General features: G+C 38.6%; 1 protein-coding gene across 3 annotated transcripts in view; it reads right to left on the bottom strand.

Annotated features, from left to right (window-relative positions):
* Positions 1-22,768, bottom strand: part of PAPSS1 (3'-phosphoadenosine 5'-phosphosulfate synthase 1) — a 56,263-nt gene that overhangs the window by 17,956 nt on the left and 15,539 nt on the right. For all 3 annotated transcript variants that reach the window (XM_081960229.1, XM_081960230.1, XM_081960228.1), the window contains exons 6-10: positions 17,183-17,296; positions 15,299-15,410; positions 12,547-12,752; positions 8,519-8,654; positions 5,506-5,774 (exon numbers count right to left, since the gene is read on the bottom strand). In XM_081960229.1, the coding sequence (XP_081816355.1) occupies positions 5,506-5,774; positions 8,519-8,654; positions 12,547-12,752; positions 15,299-15,410; positions 17,183-17,296 (837 nt within the window). The remainder of the gene's footprint in view (positions 1-5,505; positions 5,775-8,518; positions 8,655-12,546; positions 12,753-15,298; positions 15,411-17,182; positions 17,297-22,768) is intronic.

A 22,768-nucleotide genomic window follows, 5' to 3' on the forward strand; every position in this document is an offset into this window, starting at 1 on the left:
CTTAACAGTAAGAGCAGTTCAACAATGAAACCATTCATTGGAAGAAAACATATGCTAGTTATCTGCCTGTGATTCCTGCACTAAGAATAGGTTTGGACACAGCAGCCTAAATGATTTCTTATAACTTTAGGATTCCATGATTCAAATACAGGTTTGGGGCTTAATGCAACATGCCATCCGGACAAGCCAAAAAAACTGAATTTAAAAGAACTTTTAAATGGAACAATCTGGAGAATTACAAAATACATTTACCAGTAAATAGAAATTCCTGGTACATCAATATGCTACATGCTACCACCAAGAGCTACATTATCCGCTGCCAGAGATTTCCATCTAGACCAGAGAGAAGAGTTCTGCTAATGGAGAGAGGCATGTTGCAAAATAGGGAAAAACCTTTATCATGCTAAAGTTTTGATTGATGGAATATTATCTGGTAACGAAGACTCACAACTGTATCTGTTCATGCTCAGGGCATTTAAGGATATACTCCAGGAGCTAAATTTTTCAGATCCTTCAAGAAAAATGCAAGAAAGTTGGCTTTATATCTTACAATAAGCATTCAGACCCTGTGTGAGAAAGTAGTTTTGAAATGTATACAAACTTAGTTGTTATCGTATATACATTCATCTTTCCCATGAATTCTAACAAATTTGCTTTTCTAAAGAAATCACTGGTTTTTCGGTATCTTTTGCAGCCGTACTGAAAACAGCCTATCTGCTGCAAATATAATTGCCTAGTTTATTTGATGACACGTCCTACTTTATAGAAAGTTTAAAAAAAAAAGGAGGATAGAAAGGAAAATGTGACATGTTTAGATTTAGTCCTACAAAACATCACCATGAAATCTTTACTGACGGGAAAGCTATGTTCCAACACTCGATAACTATATTGGTTAAGCATCTGTCTGTTGTTCTGCAAGTCATTTGCATTACAGAAACAAATCTGGTACCAATGTCTTCTAAATGACCTAAAGAAAATGATTAAAGGAAAAGTTGTCTTTTATTAGTTGGCTAAAACACAATATTGGCAAACGGTTTTCTGAGGTCATTGGAAAACTTGGCATAAATTGAAGAATGTTTCTTATTTTATTTGCAATCATGACTTAGGACTGCAAGTGCAGATTTTCTTCATCTACTTGCTTCCATGCCCTCCAAGCATAGGAAAGAATACCCACATACATGGCATGGATTATTTTCAGTAGCCACAATAAAAATGCACAAAGAATATGAATGAAAGGAAAGGTTCCAATGAAGTTATAATTGGTTTACATCCAGATTAGAGTCCAAGGGGTGAATAATTAACAAAAAATATTATTTTGGAATAAGCCATCATTTTCAGACATGTAAAATAGAAATAGGATTAATTCTTTCCATACACTCTGCTCTCAACTATTATCTCAAATCTCCTACAAATGTTGTATCTTATTCCAATACAAATAGGATCCTCAAAACTTGCAGCATTGAGGAGTTGAGATTCCAAAATGCTCAGAAAGCCATAATATACATTTTGCAATTAATAATCTACCTTTCATTCAAGACATCCAAGGCAGAGTACATTATATTTCCCCTCCAATGGACTCTGTCATACAATAAGCTTTATGGCTGAATGGAAAGTTTAGTCATTATATCATACTGGTCTTTTCACTGATTGCATGAAGGAACCAAAAATGTATGCAGCAACCATAACAACTGACACAGCTCTGATCTTCCTCTACTGTAATTATAGAACAGAACAGAATATAATGTTATAATATCATGATAATAGAATAAGACCTAGAATTATTTCAACTTAGTATTCACCCTCAGGATTAATGTCTTTAATATCATGTTTTGCTAACTCTGACAGCAATTGTTGGATCAATAAACATTTCTCATGTCAGAATTATGGAGAAGTATCAGATTTTTACAGTTAGCTTATTCAATTCAATACAATAGCAGAGTTGGAAGGGACCTTGGAGGTCTTCTAGTCCAACCCCTTGCCTAGGCAGGAAACCCTATACTGTTCCAGACAAATGGCTATCCAACATCTTCTTAAAGACTTCCAGTGTTGGGGCGTTCACAACTTCTGGAGGCAAGCTGTTCCACTGATTAATTGTTCTAACTGTCAGGAAATTTCTCCTCAGCTCTAAGTTGCTTCTCTCCTTGATTAGTTTCCACCCATTACTTCTTGTTCTACCCTCAGGTGCCTTGGAGAATAGTTTGACTCCCTCTTCTTTGTAGCAAACCCTGAGATATTGGAACACTGCTATCATGTCTCCCCTAGTCCTTCTTTCTATTAAACTAGACATACCCAGTTCATGCAACCGTTCTTCATATGTTTTAGTCTCCAGTCCCCTAATCATCTTTGTTGCTCTTCTCTGCACTTTTTCTAGAGCCTCAACATCTTTTTTACATCGTGGCAACCAAAGCTGAATGCAGTATTCCAAGTGTGGCCTTACCAAGGCATTATAAAGTGGTATTAACACTTCACGTGATCTTGATTCTATCCTTCTGTTTATGCAGCCTAGAACTGTGTTGGCTTTTTTGGCAGCTGCTGCACACTGCTGGCTCATATTTAAATGGTTGTCCACTAGGACTCCAAGATCCCTTTCACAGTTACTACTGTTGAGCACAGTACCACCTATACTGTACCTGTGCATTCCGTTTTTGTTGCCTAAATGTAGAACCTTACTCTTTTCACCATTGAATTTCATTTTATTAGATAGTGCCCAATGTTCAAGTTTGTCAAGATCCTTCTGTATCTTAAGCCTATCTTCTCGAGTGTTGGCTATTCCTGCCAGCTTGGTGTCATCTGCAAATTTGATGAGTTCCCCATTTATTCCCTCATCCAAATCATTGATGAAGATGTTGAAGAGTACTGGGCCCAAAACAGAGCCTTGGGGTACTCCATTGCATGCTTCCTTCCATGTAGATGCAGTTCCATTGAGGACTACACGTTGAGTGCGGTTGGTCAGCCAGTTATGAATCCATCTGATTGTGATGCTGTCTAACCCACATTCTTCTACTTTATCTAGTAGTAGGTTAGACAAAATAGAAGAATGTGGGTTAGACAGCATCACCACCAGATAGATTCCACTGCTGTACTTCCAACCACTGAAAACTGTATCATATTGTTGAACTCTAAGAGTGTGATAAGTAAGTTGTGCACAACAGGAATTCATATGTCTATTTTGGAGTAGCCTATTAAGAGAAAAACACTTTTGCCAACTAGAAGGAATGATGGATTTCTCAAATTTGATATTCTCACAAAGTACCAGATTTGTCAATCATAATTCCCAGACTGCAATACCAATTTGAATTGTCTTTCCGCATGCCAAGTAACAAAGCTACAGCAAGAAACATAGAAAAAAGACAGAAGAATATCAAAAAGAGGTTTGAGCTATTTTCAGAACCTACTTGGCAAACTGAAGTTTAGCATGATGTGTAGAGTGAAGTCCTAGGGGTTGTAGCTTCCCATGAGCTATCCAGAAACCCTCCAAATGTTTTCAATTAATTTTACTTTATGATGTAATGGAAGTAGAACTTTATTAATTATTGAGGAATAACCATTTTAATTATTTTGAATGTACAGTATGTCACTCCAGTTTTAATTCAAATACTATGTAAATTAAATCAAATTTAGCTTTGTCCCGATTTCACCCACATTGGAGTGCAATACCTGGCACACCCCTAAAGGCTATTCTGGTCCAAGGTTTGAGACAGAGTGAAACCATGTGGTGCTGCCATGTTTTCCCTGCCTAGCAAATAGCATTGTATTGCTTCAACCACTGGCATCAGCAAGAGGAAGCAGCAGGATAGGATTAACATCTCAGCAAATAAAGTAAATATCTCATGCTGCCTGGTTGATTTGGAAGTGACCCTCTTCCAGATGTCAGCAAAAGGTAACAATCGCAATGAAAAGGAAAGAAAAAAGCCAAAGAACAGCAATATTTCATGTTTGGAACACAATTGTATTTCTATTCCAACCAATCATAAAGTTTTTCAGTTGCAAGTTTTTTCTTCATAAACATCTATTAACACCTCAAGGTAACAAGTCCATGCAATGAATTGCTTTCTTAGCATAATTATGTACAGACGGGAACAATTCTGAAAACCATTTTCATTTCTGGACTAAGGAAGAAGTGAGGTGATTTTTTTTTTTTTAGCAAATCATCTTCCTTCCTTCCTGAGTTTGCTCAACAAGATAAATCGTAGATTTTAAACCTGATCTGTTTTTATTAGATATAATATCAGAAAAATGAGATAAGAAAAGTATGTATTTAATATCCCATGTCGTAACAGCAGCGAGGCTTACATGCACAAAACATTGGAAAAATGAAGAAACACTACGAGATGAAGAGATAATTAAGAAGATACTAGACTGGGCAGAAATGGATAGTTTGATATTGAAAATTAAACAGAAAGAAAACACAGAATACTATCAAACATGGAATCTATTTTATCAGTGACTAGCCAATAACCCGGGGTTGCCTAGGTATTTATTTATAGGGGCAAATGTCCGGACCAAACATAATTTCTAATGTTGGATTTTCCCTTGTGCAGTGCAGTGGCAACTCCACTGTGCTGTACAGTAGAAGCCATTTAAGGCACAACAGGCTGTATCTTAACAGAACACCCTGAGGGGTGCAAGTGGTGTAAGTATTTGTTTCCAGAGGATAAGTCATCTGTGTACCAAGTTTGGTGGAAATTGCTCGAGACGTTCCAGATTTATGCTGGAACATACACACACACACACGTTTTTATATAGAGATGGGGAAAAAGGGGATGGAGATTAAGAATGTAACCAGCATTGTTAAGCAAATTAAATACCCAGACAATGTTTTAACAAGGGCACTAAGAAATGTAATTAATTAAAAACCAATTTTTAATTTTTTTTTAAAAAAAAGATAAAATGGCTTGAAGACAATTTAAACACACAGAGAGAGGAATAGACGTGACCTTGGTGGATAGGAAGCAAAGTGACACGCACATGTATAGAATAGTAATGGTAGAGAAGTTCAATATCACAAGTACCACCAAAAATTCCAAATAAAATCTGGAAAAAAGAGCATGATAATTTAAGCTTTTATGCCATTTCTTCAGTCAGTGTGCTTTTCAATTGTTTACTTACACTTGTCTCAACTCCACATACAGATCTGAAAGAAAACACTAAAATGAAGAGGAGTTGGGAACCAGCTGTTCAATTCTGGCTATGGTTCAGTATGTTAAGAACACTATAACTTTGTAGAAATGAAAAGATGAAGAAATAGAATAAGGAGTTTGTCTGTAAACAAGAAACTTCTGAAGATCAACACAACAGGACCTTTCCATTAAGGGCCTCTAAACCAAATTTTATAAACAACTCATGGCAGAAAAATTCAGGAGAACCATGAATCATACAAGGGTCTTGCGGTGAAGCAGCGGTGCCTACGGGAGGCTGTATTGATAAATCAACTCAGGAAATCAGCTGAAAGGATCAAAACAAATGGATGAAGGAATTAGCAAGCTGTGGTATATGACGTCTTACCTCGGTTGGTCCGGCATACATCATAGGAGAGGGAAATATGGCCACAACAGTTGTTTCTGGATTCAATATTCCTTCCTCTAGCACTGCTGCATGTTGCTTCATTCGCCACATCAGAGGAACATCATCATCCTTTGTCCAGCCACCCAGGGGATGCAAAAGCAGAACTGGGCGCCTGTAACCTCGATCCAGAAGCTGCTTGTGAGTGTCCTGCATCAACAGGGCATGCCCGTTGTGCACAGGGTTGCGCAACTGGAAAGCAAAGACAGCATCTGAAGAAAGAAGGGAGAGATATCAACCATTCTAGAAGTAACAAATCAACAATTCTAGTAGCCGATGGCAAGTGGGCACTAATGATTTATTCAACTCTGTTTGGCTTGTAATATATAAAAAGGGTGAGAAGGATAGCAATAGCAATAGCACTTAGATTTATATACCGCTTCACAGTGTTTTACAGTCCTTTCTAAGTGGTTTACAGTATCAGCATTTTGCCCCCAACAATCTGGGTCCTCATTTTATCACCCTCGGAAGGATGGAAGGCTAAGTCAACCTTGAGCCTGGTGAGATCCGATCTGCCAAATTGCAGGCAGCCAACAGTCAGCAGAGGTAGACTGCAGTACTGCACTCTAACCACTATGCCACCATGGCTCATGGTCAGAGATAGCCAGTTGTAGAGAGATGTCTCAATGGATCATCCCCCTAATTATGGCTAATGTTTGGAAGATCAGAATACAACATATAGTTTTGAACGCTGCTATGATGAACTACAATTCATCTGGTAGTCATCAAAATCCTATAGTCAAGAATATTTGGCTTTCATTTCCCTCAAAGGAGGCATTCTATCAATGCTGTGTCATCCCTGTTTCATGCGAAAGATCTATCAATCTACTGCACATAAAGTACCTTGACACTGCCTACTAATACAAGCTTGCCGGGGGTGGTGTGGGGGGTGTAGTACCAGCAGGAATGTTTAAATAGCTGCCAAGAAAAGTGCAAGCTAGCACTAAGGACATGAAAGATATCCAGCCACTTAATGCATTTTCTTTGATCGATGTGATTTTTGTACGTCTTAAACTCAAACTGAACTAAATCCCACAGCTAAAGCAACAGGATTTCCCATCTACCCTCCCCCTGCCTAGAGCAAACAAACAAAAATTCCAAAGGAGGGTTATCACCTCTTTATCAAAGTGAAGAGAGGAAGCATACATGTAAATAAGTGAAATATGGTGATGGCAACATATTCAAAAGCTATTTCTCCATCCCCTGCAGCTGGCCATGGTAGGCCAACTCTACTATAAGCAGAGGTAAAAAAATATCTGTACACATGGACTGTTGATGCTGGAATAGGGCCATATTATAAACTTGTTTATATTCTGCATGCATCCATAATTGTTTGCAAGTTATTGCTTATATTTACTATGGACAATTTCAGCAGTTTTGTTCTGATTTCATGCTTGATTTTTTTGCCCTGTAAGCATTCAAGCTATGCAAAAGTCAAGTTGTTTAATTTTAGGCAATGAACTGCTTCTTTAAATCAGTTTACCATCCAGTTTCTGGACAATAACTAGTTTATCAATTTTAAATAAAGTAAATACTGCCAAGATCTCAATTCCAATATATCCCAGACATGAGTTTTGAGATTGTGAACCCAAATGCTAACTATTTGAAGGAAATATTTGGAGCCAAAATTCCAAGGGAAAAAATGCACACTTTAAACAGAGTTTGAGACTGAGACTGGCAGTCATTTTTTCCCAGCTTAGAGAGAGATGGAGTGGAGGGAAAGCATATTATGATGGTGTTCCTTGAGGCCAACAAAAGTTATAAAATATAGCCATCTGTAAAGATTTCAAAAGTCTTCATTAAGCACAATACTTAAAAATTTAGGAAGAGAAAACGAAGAAGGGAAATGTGGCTACGTTTTAAGCCATATCTGCACCAGATCAGCTATTAAAATGTTGCAATAGTTTGCAGTCATAAAACTGGGCTCTTACAGATCCAGAACAAATATCTTTATTTGTTTCTATTTTAAAGTAGCAACTCTAACTTCAAACCCTCTTACCCACAATTTTGAGTATTAATCTGGACAGTGGTCCTGTTTGCCCCAACTATAACAGCACAGAAAAAAAAATCTGTCAGACTACTGTTGATCTGTTTCTTATTTTGCCAGCATAATGCAAACTGGAAAATACTACAGTACAAACAAACTGACTATACCATGGCCGTCTTCATTACTATGTTATAAGCCTAGAAAAATCTTTCCAAAAGTATTTTTCTGAAACATTTAAAAAATCATTTATCCCCCGAGCCTAATAATCCTATGTTTTGTTTCTATACAGCTGTTCCTTGGGAAGTGAGGGACAAAAATAAAGATAGCTAAAAGATGCTACATAACATAATACAAAAATAAACCAAAATCTATCCGGATTACTGGAAACCACAGTCGCAGGCAGCCATTATGGAACAGGAAAGTATTGTGCAGGCAGTCAAAAAGATTTGGAAGTTAGGGTTAGTGTATTGTTTTGGAATATCAAATCAGCCAGTTCAGAATGCAGTCAGAAACAGTAAAAAAAAATGGCAAAACTTATTGGTTTTTAGGATTGCAACCATAGTATTCTGATGGAAATAAAGATCAGACTCCAAAGCAAGAGTGGGCAATTAATTTTCCCAAGGAGCCACATGAGAAACTGGGACTGTTGTGGAGAGCCAATGCACCCACCCACCCACCCCCGCCAATGCTGCCTTACCACACACCCCGAGATTCCTCCCCCTACCGCTGCCCTGGGGCATCTGTGCCACTGCTCTGATCCAGCCAATGTCTCCTGCCCTGCCAACATTGCTGTGTGCCCTGCCAATGCCCCATCCTTGCTGATGCCTTCCCCCTGACATCACGAACCAGACAGGGACAGCTGAAGAACCATTAAATGCCTGGGGTCTGCTCCGCAGCATTATTCAGGGCAAATTTCTAGAAAGAGGCAGCCAAATTTTCTTTATTGCCAATTATCGTTTAAAAACTCACCAGCATTCATGTCTTTGAACTTCTGCTTCAAGTCAGCCGGTGTGAGACGGTACTGGTCAAGACCATCGTTCCAATAAATTCGATCGAGGACTTGGAGATCACCGCCCACAAGCCAATCCCCTTGTTCCATGACCATCTAGGAAACGTAAGAAAGCAAACTGCATCAATAGCAATATAAATGGGGATGAGGTAACTTACGTGAGGGTGCTCTGAGCAACCTAAGAGAGACCAGGTTAATCCCAATATCTGGCATTGTTGTAACAACATTTGTGTTGTTCTGCGCCATAAATTACTCACATGCACTAGCATACTAAGTTGTCCTCAACTTATAACCGGTCGCTTAGCGTTATAATCTACCTGAAAAAGGGGACCCACGACCCAGAAAGGTCTGACAGCCCCTGCTCATGGTCACATGACCTCATTTCAAGTACTCACCAATATGTTTACGGTCAATTGCAATGTCCTGCAATCCTGTCACCACATTGCATGATAGTTTTACCACTTACTTCTGGTTTGGGGCAAAACTGCACCATAGCAAACAATGGATTCAGTTGAATGACCACAGCATTTGCATTTACAATTACTGTGCTTGCTTAATAACTATTGCAAAAAATGTCATAAAAATCAGGTCAATCACTTAACCAACCCATTTTATGATTGTTGCAACTTATAACTGTATTGTGCAGGCTCCATTATAGTTGTAACTCAAGGACTACCAGTATCAGGATTTCTTATTAACTTTCCCCAATATTTCATATTTCCTCAAAACTTAAGTGAGTACAATAATACAATAATACAATAGTAGAGTTGGAAGGGACCTTGGAGGTCTTCTAGTCCACCCCCTTGCCTAGGCAGGAAACCCTATACCGTTTCAGACAGATGGCTATCCAACATCTTCTTAAAGACTTCCAGTGTTGGGGCATTCACAACTTCTGGAGGCAAGCTGTTCCACTGATTAATTGTTCTAACTGTCAGGAAATTTCTCCTCAGTTCTAAGTTGCTTCTCTCCTTGATTAGTTTCCACCCATTGCTTCTTGTTCTACCCTCAGGTGCCTTGGAGAATAGTTTGACTCCCTCTTCTTTGTGGCAACCCCTGAGATATTGGAACAATGCTATTATGTCTCCCCTAGTCCTTCTTTCTCTTAAGCTAAACATACCCAGTTCCTGCAACCGTTCTTCATATGTTTTAGTCTCCAGTCCCCTAATCATCTTTGTTGCTCTTCTCTGCACTCTTTCTAGAGTCTCCACATCTTTTTTACATCGTGGCGACCAGAACTGAATGCAGTATTCCAAGTGTGGCCTTACCAAGGCATTACAAAGTGGTATTAACACTTCACGTGATCTTGATTCTATCCCTCTGTTGATGCAGCCTAGGACTGTGTTGGCTTTTTTGGCAGCTGCTGCACACTGCTGGCTCATATTTAAATGGTTGTCCACTAGGACTCCAAGATCCTTTTCACAGTTACTACTACTGAGCAAGTTAACACCTATACTGTACCTGTGCATTCCATTTTTGTTGCCTAAATGTAGAACCTTACTCTTTTCACCATTGAATTTCATTTTATTAGATAGTGCCCAATGTTCAAGTTTGTCAAGATCCTTCTGTATCTTAAGCCTATCTTCTGGAGTGTTGGCTATTCCTGCCAGCTTGGTATCATCTGAAAATTTGATGAGTTCCCCATTTATTCCCTCATCCAAATCATTGATGAAGATGTTGAAGAGTACTGGGCCCAAAACAGAGCCTTGGGGTACTCCACTGTATGTCGTGCTACGGTTTTCCTACAAGCTCTTGTGTTTTGCATTACTGTACATTGATTTATCCTACTGAAACCTGAAAAATACCATTTTTTTCGCTCCATAAGACGCACCGGACCATACGTTGCCCCTAGGTTTAGAAACAGGAAACAAGAAACAAAACAATCAGGCGGAGCCTGAGAGGACCACAGATAGGTGTCCTCTCATGTGCTAGCTCTGCCTATTGACTCCTGCACTGTGGAAAACAGACAGAAGAGGCCGGCAATGTCAAAGACAGAAGAGGTAGGGTTCAGAATTGTAAAAGGATCCCACCGCCGTGGCCCAGCTGCTATTCACCAAAGGACCGGCACCCTTTCCACCCACCTGGAGATGGGGGAGTGTGTCTTATGAAGCGAAAAATATGGTAATCGGGAAAATATGTCTTTATACCTCTTCAAAAACTATGGGGCCATTATGAGCTGTCTTTCAGAAGACAGGATGGGGCATGGATAATTGCTATAGATAAGCCTATTGAGTACTGAGTATGATCAAGAAAAAACAGGAATTATATCACTGGTCCTGCTATAAATTAGCTTGAATCTAAATTTAGATTCATCATTGCAATTAAGAGACCAGCTTAATAGATAATTTAAACTGCTTGTCAAAATAAAAGATGAATTGAAGTCTGGACTCTGTTATTTTAATCTGGTCAAGGCCTGAGGCAGAAAGGGCAGATGTTTTTTTTCTGTCATTACTGCTGAATAATTCATTTCCGAGTGTTTCCGCTAGGATCACGAATCTATATTTATAAACCAGATGACAGAAATTGCTGCCCAGTTCAGTGACAGTTTATGCGGTTTAGATGAATTTCTTTGTACCCAAAAGATATGCAATCACTGTAGACTTACCGTATTTTTCGGACTATAAGGCGCACTGGAGTATAAGACGCACCATGATTTTGAAGAGGTAATTAAAAAAACCAGTTTTTGCACTCTGAATGCCTCCCAAACCCTCTGCATGCCTCGTTTTTTGCAAGAAAAAAAGGGGGGTGCATGCACAGCTTTGGGAGACTTGTAGAGTATTCCTGGGGGTTGGGGGAACAAAAAACGAGCAAAAAATGGCCCTTTTTTGCAAAAAAGGGGGGCATACAGAGGCTCTAAGTGCTCCTGGGGGCAAAAACAAGCAAAAATGGCCCGTTTTTTGCTCATTTTTGCCCTCCCCAGCCCCCAGGAGCACTTTGCAAGCCTCCCAAACCTTTATGTTCATTTTTGCAAAGGGGGCAGGGTTTTGATAGGCCAAGAATGCTGTATTCAGTGTAAAAGTTGTACCCAAATTTTCACCCTCTTTTGGGGGGGGAAAGTGTGCGTCTTATACTCTGAAAAATACAGTACTTCAACATGCTAAGCACGAAAAGACTGTAGAGAAATGTTTAATGTAACAAGAAGGTTATCTAAACATCTTATCAAGGTTTGTAGCAATTTGGGGCGTGTCAAAGTTTTCAACTTTCAATTTCCAAACTTTAGGGGTGCTCAAAAATTGTGACATGCCTTGAGGGTTGTAAAGATATTTTGGTTACTTTAATACAGGGGTGTCCAAACTTGGGAACTTTAAGACTTGTGGACTTCAACTCCCAGAATTCCACAGCCAGCATAGCTGGCTGGGGAATTCTGGGAGTTGAAGTCCACAAGTCTTAAAGTTCCCAAGTTTGGACACCCCTGCTTTAATATAATTTAAATGTGCTTGGTAAGTAACTACATAAATATCACAACTTTTTAACATTTTGTTTGTTTCCTAATAGGGCACAGGTAGTGGTGCAGTGACCTAGAGGTGGCGCTCTTGCCTCACAATTAGGAGACTGTGACTTTGATCCTAGGTAGCAGCAGATATTTCTCTCTCTGGGCACAATGGGTATCTAAATTCAGCTACAAGCTCTGCATTGGTGACAGGAAGGGCATCGGGTCAGTAAACGCTCAGCTCCATTCAGTTTACGGGGATTATGGGGTCATTAAAAGACAAAAAATAGGACAAAGTCCCCAACCTTTCTGGTTCCACGGATCGGCAACAGCCACGGTGGGCGAGGGGATGATTTTGTGCAGGCAACCTAATCCCACACATGCGCAAATGAAGCATGGTACGCTTATCCAGTACCGATCTGAGATCCAGGAATTGGGGACTCCTGCCATAGGGAACGTACTGCAACCATTCCAATAATCTTATTCACCAACTTATTTATAACCATATCCACATTATAGGAGGACTCCAGATTAATGATAAAATCTGCTTGAAAATGCTACCTTGATATATGGGTGCTCTTTGCATGTTGTTCCCCACTGTCTGGCACAACGTTCTTCTTTTCGGTGTTCATAGAACTCCGGATTGCGAACAATAGCTACACGCCGGTTATCATATAGCAAGGCGAAAGCTGTGCATCCATCCAGTCTCTCCTTGTCCTCTTCTGTAACTGCCAACACTATAGGCACTGATAAATTAATGACCCCACCTTTAAAAAAAGTAGTAACAGGCATTTAAATTACAAGGATCTCCAATTCTCTGGGAGGGAAAATAAAAATTAAGAATTAGGAAACCAGAACAACCAATTCCCAAAATTCGGAACAATATACATCTCTTCTTGTGCAATTCATTTCTGGAACCAAAGAACATGACTCAAACCTTCAGATCAGTTAAAAGAGGAATGGAACATTTCAGGGACTAATGGAACATTTCAGAATCAGATCATATGTTCTGCACACAATTATTCTAATCTACAGTGTTCTGACAGTATATCATCCTTTGATGATGAATAGATGAAATCTGCTGCTGGTTCTATTCTTAAGGTATAGACCTGCTTAGCAGTTTTTGGATCTTCATTCCTTGCCAATGTGATTAGAGTAACAAATAATAAGCTACAGCTCTTACTACTCGAGGACAGCAAATCAGAGGTTCCTTTCTCTGCACTGCATCTTTCATTCCCAACATTTCATTTTCATCTTTCATTCCCAACATTTCATTTTCTCTAAAACGCAAGTTGCAGCTGTTGGTCAAACTTTTTGTTTCAGCATTGGTTTGCTGCTGCAACCTTTTCAGGGTTCTGGAGCAGTTGCAATATCACTGAACCCAACAGAAAAAAGATCACATGAAAGGATAGATCACCCATATTCTTGACTTGTGAAGATAAAAGCATTCAAGACTGTATTCAAGAGTCATATTACCATACAAAAATGAAGAATGTGATCTTTGAATTCAAATCACCAGCGTTTTCCAATCATATATTATTGTATTATAAAATTGATACAATAGTAGGTTTGGCCTCATAAAATCTTTTATTTATACAACAGAATTTATAGAATTCTTTATTGGCCAAGAGTGATTGGACACACAAGGAATTTATCTTCGGTGCATAAGCTCTCAGTGTACATAGAAATGCATTCATCAAGAATCATAAGATACAATACCTAGTGATAGTTATAGGATACTAAATAAGCAATCAAAATCATACTAGGAAATAAAACAGTATCAATTGTAAAGCTACAAGCAACAAGGTTATAGTCATAAGTAGAAGGAGATAAGTAATAGGAAGGATGAGAAGAATAATAGTAATACAGTCTTAGTAAAAATCTGAAAGTAAACAAAAGATAAATATTACAAAGACATTGATTGATTAATATGGTAATGCTAATGTTCAAGAAATCCATCCATGTTAATATTACATCAATTATAATACAGGGGTTTTACCATAAACTGATCAATGTTATTAACAGTTCAACCAAAATATGGGTTCACCACAATGATGAAATAATATGTTTCAATAGTTTAAACTATTAATACAATCCTTATCAAACCCAGTGAGCATTGCCAATGGTAATGTCCAAAGCATCTGGAAACTACCAACTTGCCTACTCTTGGGTTGAACCTTTACTACTCCCTGTTTACTACTTCAAGTTTCAACAATTGCCAAATTTCTTTTTGCATGCTTCCAAGATGCTTTTACCTGAAATTCTAAAAACGGCGTTCATTTCCTAGTCTAACATGTATTGTTAAAATGCTGGATATTGTATTCAGTATTGATGGCGACCTATGTTTTAAGACACCAACTCTTTCCTTATAGCTTTGGGTTTTTTGGGGGGGAAGCTCATAAACATTCCTGGCAAACCACTTCTCTATAACTCTTTCTTTCAATGAATTTTCCATGTAAGCCAAAACAATGAAAAGATATTGTCAGAACACAAGGGTCATTGAGTAAGAACAGGAATAGCGATTTATATTTGGAGGAAAAGGACAAGATGAGGAAAACAGAAAACCAAGACCAGGATCAGTAAGACAAAGCTAAAAAAAAACCACCATATTAGACCATAGCCTGATGAATAAGCCTATCTATTATGGTTTGCAAATTATGGATGACTAGGGCTTAGCCATAGAATTTTGCAGAAACTTTTTCGGGATCTAAACCAGTGGTGGGTTCCTACCGGTTTGGCAGCGACCCAGGCTTGCCACGCCCCTGAACTGGTTCTCCTGGCAGCGCCTCGTTTTTTGCTTCTGCGCATGCGCAGAGCAATTTTTATTGTACTGCGCATGCACGGCCATGAGTGAGCCGGCAGTAGCGACTGCCGGAACCCACCCCTGATCTAAACCCATACTGCTCTATCAGAAGCGTGTCAAAGACTCATTCTCTAAAATTTGTGGATGTGCCCAGGACAAAAAATTTTTAAATGTTTTACATATTTAATTAAAACTGAATATAGCCAACATGATTACTCACCAGATGTGTACTTAATAATGTCCCACTTCTGTCACATTCAACTTGTAATTTTGTTTTGAAGTCTCCCAGGGCCAAATATAGCCCAGGACCTTGAGTTTCAAATAAACAAAGGTTTGATGAAATATAATGGCCCAACTCCAAAAGAATAAGGATATTTTCAAATTTCTAAGTTGGAGTCTAGCCTAATTTTTTCACAAACACAACTGATTATTATTAAGTGCAAATGGGAGAATTATATGCAGGTTCTCTGCAAGATGAATGGACTGTGTGGCCAACTTGAGATGTCTTACCATCCAGTAGACAGTCAAAATGAAGGCACTGAAGATACTCTCTTTCTCTCATAAAGCCATTAAGTGGGGTTGCCCATCCCTCTGCAAGAACTTGAACCCACTGCATATCAACCTGTAAATAAATACAAGTTTCATAAGTCCTAGATTTAATGCCAAGTCTGTGCACCATCAAAATAAAAGCATCCATTTGGAAAGACAACATGTGAAAAAAACGGTAAGTTATGATTCTTAGTTCATCCATAGAGATCATATCAAAACAATATTTGTAGTTGTAAATACTCCAACACTGGAAGTTTTTAAGAAGATGTTGAATAACCATTTTTCTGAAACGGTACAGGGTTCCTGCCTATGCAGGGGGTTGGACTAGAAGACCTCCAAGGTCCCTTCCAACTCTGTTATTCTATTCTATTCCATTCCATTTCATTCCATTCCTATCACTATCACTATTCTATTCTATTCTGGACCTTTTACTGCATGAGTCAAAGAGGGCCGTGAAAATATTTACAGACCCCTTGCATCCTGGACGTAAATTGTTTCAACTCCTACCCTCAGAACGATGCTATAGAGCACTGCACACCAAAACAACTAGACACAAGGACAGTTTTTTCCCCCCTGAATGCCATCACTCTGCTAAACAAATAATTCCTTCAACACTGTCAAACTATTCACTAAGGCTGCATTACTATTACTAATAGTCTTCTCATCGTTCCTATCACCCATCTCCTCCCACTTATGATTGCAGGACTGTAACTTTGTTGCTTGTATCTTTACGATTTATGTTATTATTGTTTCCTGATTGCCTTATTTGTACTCTAGGACTATCATTAAGTGTTGCATCTTATGATTCTTGACAAATGTATCTTTTCTTTTATGTACACTGAGAACATACGCATCAAAGACAAATTCCTTGTGTGTCCAATCACACTTGGCCAATAAAGAATTCCATTCCATTCCATTCTATTCTATTCAATACATGAGCAGTGTCTCACAATCTTGGAAGCTTAAAAATGTGTGAACCTCAGCTAGCTGGGGAATTCTGAAGGTTGAAGCCCACACATCTTCAAAGTACCAAGGTTGAGAAACACTTCAAAAGAAAGTTATGACATGTTTAAATGATTCATCATTAAGGAGAATAAGAAAGCAACTGTCTATATGTAAGCTGCTTATAGAAACAATCTAGTTCATATTTGATTGTGTTTGTTAAAAAAGTTCATTTTAAGTGTTGGGTGTCCACTCAGATATGTATGTAGGTAACATAGAGATTAATTTAACTGCATGGGTAGTTTAGTGAGTTATAAAGGCTATAGAAAGGAAGCATCAATCAAATGAATTTGTAAATCTAAAAATACAAATCAATAAGGTAGTAGAAATTAAGCTGATCGAAGATTTAAAAAAAACAGGTTTAAAACACACTGAAAGTAACAAATAGCTCGCTGGAATTAAGGGAACCATTGTTGCAAATGCAGGAAAGATGCCGTAGTAGAAAATACGGAAACACTACGTGATTGGTTAGCAAAATAAAATAGGCCAGTCTAATAATGCCAGTGATATCAATACTTATTAAGAAACAGAAGTTTGCTAGAATCATTGGCACTTAGGAAAATTAGATGAATTTGAGGGTGGAAAACAATTATCTCTTTTTTGTGTGTGTTTATTTTTCAAAACTAAGCTGGGCTCATAAATAACGATCTGATTCGCTCATTTCTGGCAGTAGAATAGGTGTTTTTGCAATCTGGGTGACTGGGACAGTTTTTCTTTGTAGCATAAAATATGACCAATGTTTATAGGTAAGAAAAGATGTGTGGCACAAATAACTACCAGTAAGTCAAGTTATATGTGAACAAATGAAGTATTGTGTAAACTTATTTGCAAGTTCCCCATTACCTTATTTATTTCCAGAGTTGGCAATGTTTCTGCATCTGTTTTGGCCGGCTTAAGCTTATTTTCAGGCACATATAGTTCTTTCACCTCATAAGAGGCATCCACTGGTACAATATCCTGGGCGGGGGGGTGAAGGATGTACAAAAGTTATTTAAGCATCTTTGATGCTAAAAAGCAATTGTGCTATTAATTTAATACTTGAGCATTCTAAAAAAAAACATTGTTTTGGCAGCACTATTTCTGGAATATGTTAGCACCCAAGAGAATTCAAAGAGAGGTCAATAAATGTATTTGCTACAGATATAGTCTTCAACTTACAATGTTTAGTGACCATTCAGAATTGCAAGAGCACTGAAAAAAGAGATTTTCGGACATTTTTCAAACTTCTGACCATTGCAGAATTCCCATGGTCATGTGATCAAAATTCAGACACTTGGCAACTGACTCATATTTATGACAGTTGCGGTGTTCCAGAGTCATGTGACCCCCTTTTGCAACCTTATGACATGCAAAGTCAATGAGGAAGCCAGATTCACTTAATAGCCATGTTACTAGTTTAATAACTACACTTAACAACTGTGGCAAGAAAGGTTATAAAATGGGACAAACTCGTTTAACAAATGACTCACTTAGCAACCATAATCTTGGACAATTGTGATCATAAGTCAAGGACCTATATTCCCTTATAGTCCTAATATATTGGTAGGCAGAAAACTCTTATTGGCCAGAACTAGTGATCACAACAGAGGAGGAAGAAGAAAGAGGAGACAATTCCAATTCTGAAGTGTTCAGATACACAGATCTCAGCTATGGCATCTCCTCCGAGGTCTTCCAGAAGAATATCCCAAAGGCGCCTTTTTCAAGAGGCAGCTGGACTTTCTTGTTTTCTCTCCTCAACCAAAAGCTTCTTCAGCTCTGACTAAATGGCAGGGGGAACTCCCCACCATCCAGTCAGAGATGAAGAAGCTTCTTGAATGAGAAGCAAAATGTCTTCAAAGAAAAACAAGAAAGTCCAGCTGCCTCTTGAAAAAAGCGCCTTTGGGACAACCCTGACCTGGATGGCTGAGAATCTCCATAGACACTCCCAGGAAAATACATACAAGCAAGAAAATACAGTTTTCTCCTCCTTCACTTTTTAGGGAACTGGGCCCAGGGAGGACTCAGCCGGGGATGGGATTCTACTGGTTTGGACTGGTTCAGGAGAATTGGTAGCTCCGACAATCCGCGACAATCAGATAGGCCCACCCACCCTCCAGCGCTATTTTCCTTCCTCTATTTCTCAGCTGATTTGCGCGGCAGAACAGATTGCCGCGCAAATCAGCTGTGTTACTCCTCCAAAGAAACATGGAAGTGAAGATTTCTTCAAACTGCATACAGAGGTGTAGTGCGCATCAGGCGCGGGCACAGGTGTGCACAAATCACACGATCACTGAAGCAGTTGTTAAACCGGGAGGATCCCACCACTGCTCTTAACCCACTAAGTCATGTTGCATAAAGTGCTGCTCAAATTGCACCTATGTCGTCTTTTTTTCCTCCGTTTTCTCTGTGCATTGAGAATGGGCAATTGTCCAGTGAGAAATACAAGTGTGAAGATGAAGCTGTTGCTCCCCAAACTACTGGCCTATAGACAACGCCATTGCCTCTCTTTCAAGAGAACGTATTTTGGATTAAACCAGTATGTACAACATAACATTTGCTGAACAGCACGTAGAAGTATGCAGACAACCAGAACAACACTCAAGTGGGAAAGGAACATGATGGAGTCACCACAAAGTTAATTTCTCGCCAATGACACATCCCCAAAATTACTTATAACTAAAAACAGTTTTAAAATTTGGTGCCTACGCAGCCTCTGCTCTCATCCCAAATAAGAGCTATATAATCTTTACAAAGCTGTCGGGTTTTGCTTTGATTTGGAAACTAGAAAAACACCCTGCAGTTTCCTTAAATAATGCAGTTGTTCGCAAGTCATAACAAGCATTGTCTGGTCTTCAGTTCTTCCATTTACTGCAAGCAATATGAAGCTGGAATATCTTCAGCAGAATATTCTCAAGAGATACAAGAACTAGATGAGCTGGGAATCCTCTATCTAAGCCTAATTAGTATAGTTTGAGTAAACAGCTTAATAGGACACAGTGGGTACATCAAGGAGAAATTAATAAGGGAAAGGATTCTCAGAGGGAACTGCAACTGTTGTCCTATGAAGCCAGATTGTTTATAAGCAAAACCTGATTATTGGAAAAACATCCATCAAAGCATTTAGAAATCTGCCGCAAAGGTTTGTGCTTATAACATCTGGGCAGCTCCCATTTGGTCCTCTGTAAATGCACATGATTACCCACTGAAAGATGCAAAAACAAGAACTACTTGTTTCAAAAAGTCTTTTTATGCATTATTATTATTATTATTGAATAAAAACTATTAAGCAGCATTGTTAGAAAATTTGGGACAAAATAATATTCAAGCCTAGTTTCAATATTGAAACAGCTAAAAATGCAGAGCAGGTTCTATCACATTTGTGCAAAAACTAGAGCTAATTTGTATCAAACAAACAAGTCTAAAGTAGACTGATCTCAGCAATCAATCCGGACAGTCACGACATTCATCCACTTAATTTTCAGTATAAGAAAAGATGCGAAATAAAAATGGCTTCTACTTGCCTTAGAAAGAAGGCGATCAGACTGATACAAGGAGTCAATGAATACACAAATTCCATTTATCAACAATAGAAAATGAAACTGTTTCCTTGCAATATTTTGTAACTATTTAATAGTAAATAATGTTTCTTTAACTGACAATTGTAAAAGTCCTTCCTGGGTCATGATAGTCTCATACCTCTAAAGTGAGACTTGAAAGTTATATGGTGTTATAATTAACAGTTTCAGAAACTATTCACATAATTAAACTAATGAAATGATTTATTTACAGAACTTCAATTTTGTACTGGATACAAATTAATTATAAACATATGCCAAAAGTTATTATTTATTAAAAGCAAAATACCATGTTAATGTTTTTATCAAAAACAGAAATTAGATTTGTATAAAGAGAAACATTTATAAATGCATATGAAAAAAAGGTGTTCTAAAGAATCTCTTACCAAACTAATAAGAATGGGAGATTTTTAGTGTAAAATACTGTTTTCTAACATTAACACTAATGGAAACAATTTTATGAGTTAAAATATTTGCTTTTTACATAACATGCTATATTTTTTTACTTTGTTTCCAATTTGCTTCAAGATAATTTGCTCTAAGCAAAGAATCAATCATGTCAATTCTGCTAGTTCAAACATGTGACCCAATGCATATATTACAGTATTTGCATTTCAACAATGCACCATAAAGGCAAACATAGATACATCAATAAAATTTTAAAATTAGGCTAAGAAATGAAATGTGTTTCCTGAAAAGGACAAGTATTCTAAATTTTGAAAGATTTAAATATTTAAAACATACACACACCTGTATACACATATATGTATTTATTTATTTATTAAATGTATTGTACCTAGTACATTTAATAATTAAATACTGGTTTAGATTAGGAATAAATCCTCATATACTATTAATTCGGATTGCTCCTTGGAAACACTATCTTAGAAGGCCCTCTAGTGACAATTTGAAAATTGTGCTGATTTGAGAATGAACATCATTTTAAAAAATACCCCAAGATAATAACTAAAATACCTATTGCTCCTAATTTCAATGCCCTTATCATAAGACACTAACTTTGACATAGGTATAAATGCACTAAACTCACATTACCTTAATTTACCCAACTAACAATGTGTGGTATAGTACAGGTAGTCCTCAACTTACAATAGTTCATTGAATGACCATTCAAAGTTACAACGGCAGTGAAAAAAGTGACTTACGACCATTTTTCATACTCACAACAATTGCAACATCCCCAAGGTCACGTGATCAAAATTCAGATGCTTGGCAACTGACTCATATTTATGACGGTTGCAGTGTCCTGGGGTCATGTGATCAGCTTTTGCTGACCTTCTACAAGCAAAGTCAATGGAGAAGCCTGATTCACTTAAAAACCATCTTACTAATTTAACTGCAGTGATTAATTTAACAACTGTGGCAAAAATGGTCATAAAATGGGGCAAACTTCACTTAACAATTTCCTCTCTTAGCAACAGAAACTTTGGGCTCAACTGTTGTCGTAAGTTGAGGAGTATTTATAGTCATTGACAATTGGGGAAAAAACTGCATACTTCTAAGGAATTGTTATCGGTTATGAAATCAGTGCCAGCAAATTTATTCTGCAAGGGCCTAATAACAATGTCACAGCAAGCTTTTGTGGATTCCAGCATCACTGCCCAAACTTTGATTAGTAAAAAACACAAAAAGGAAGCTGTGCGCTGGATAGTTCATGAGGATGGAGTAGGGCTAGATCAGTGATGGCGAACCTATGGCACGTGTGCCACCGGTGGCACGCGGAGCCATTTGTCAGGGCACACGAGGTGCGCGCTGGCCAGCTGAGTTCACTTTTTAAATGCCATTTTTCGCCCTCCCCAGGCTCCAGAGGCTTTATAGGACCTTGGGGAGGGCGAAAAGAGCCTCCCCCACCCTCCCCCGGAGGCCCTCTGGATGCTTCAGGGACCGTCCGGAGGTTTCCCTGACGCCTTCGGAGCGCTTAAAACGACCCTCGAGCAACCCGGAAGTCACTTCCGGTTTGCTCGGAGGGTTGTCTTTAAGCATTCCAAAGACTTCAGGGAAGCCTCCGGATGGTCCCTGAAGCCTCCGGAGGGCCTCCGGGGGGGGGGGAGGCTCTTTTCGCCCTCCCCAGGCTCCTATAAAGTCTCTGGAGCCTGGGGAGGGCGAAAAAAGCATGTAAAAATGGGGGGTTCACGCGTTGTGCGCGCATGCGCACGGGGGGGGGTCGCACACTGCATTATGGGTGTGGCATGCCCGCACACAACCCCCCTGCGCTCCCCCCACTTGTGGCACGCAAGCAAAAAAAGGTTTGCCATCGCTGGGCTAGATATTACATATATAAAGTCTGAAGGGGGTTAGAAAATGATTTTTAAACTGTCTATGGTTTGTGTATAAAGATTAACTTCAAGACATTGAAAACTAATTATGAATCTCTATCAGTCTGCTGAGTGGAAATAGTTTTATCCTCAGCTTTGTATTTTCCCCCCCAATGAACTGGTTTTAACTTGTTATTCTTTGACATTCTCCTCCAACAATGCTGATTTTGAAAATATTGCAGGGATGTTGTTTCCAGCTATTTTTACCTGCGTAGTTCAGCATGTACGCTGTAGTTGGAAGTTGACTAGTATGTGAAGATGTATAGTGGACTGATCTGTGGAGTCCTGTAGAATACAGCAAAGTTTACTTGAATGAAAGCCAATTATGGGACTCTAAGAGGTGCATCACCTATATTAGAAAACAGATTTTTTCCAAATCTGATAGTCTGAATAAATCAGTAAACTCTCCTTAATCACAGAACAAAAAATAGTAAATTAAAGCCAACCCTGTTTATAACTCTGATAAGAACATTTCATCCAGGTCTGTTTCCTCTCCTTTGAAATCCACTGTTTCCTCTCCTTTGATTCTAAATTGTAGTTTC

Source organism: Natrix helvetica (genome assembly GCF_964273705.1).
Source record: "Natrix helvetica genome assembly, chromosome: 7".
NCBI classification, from domain to species: Eukaryota; Metazoa; Chordata; class Lepidosauria; order Squamata; family Natricidae; genus Natrix; species Natrix helvetica.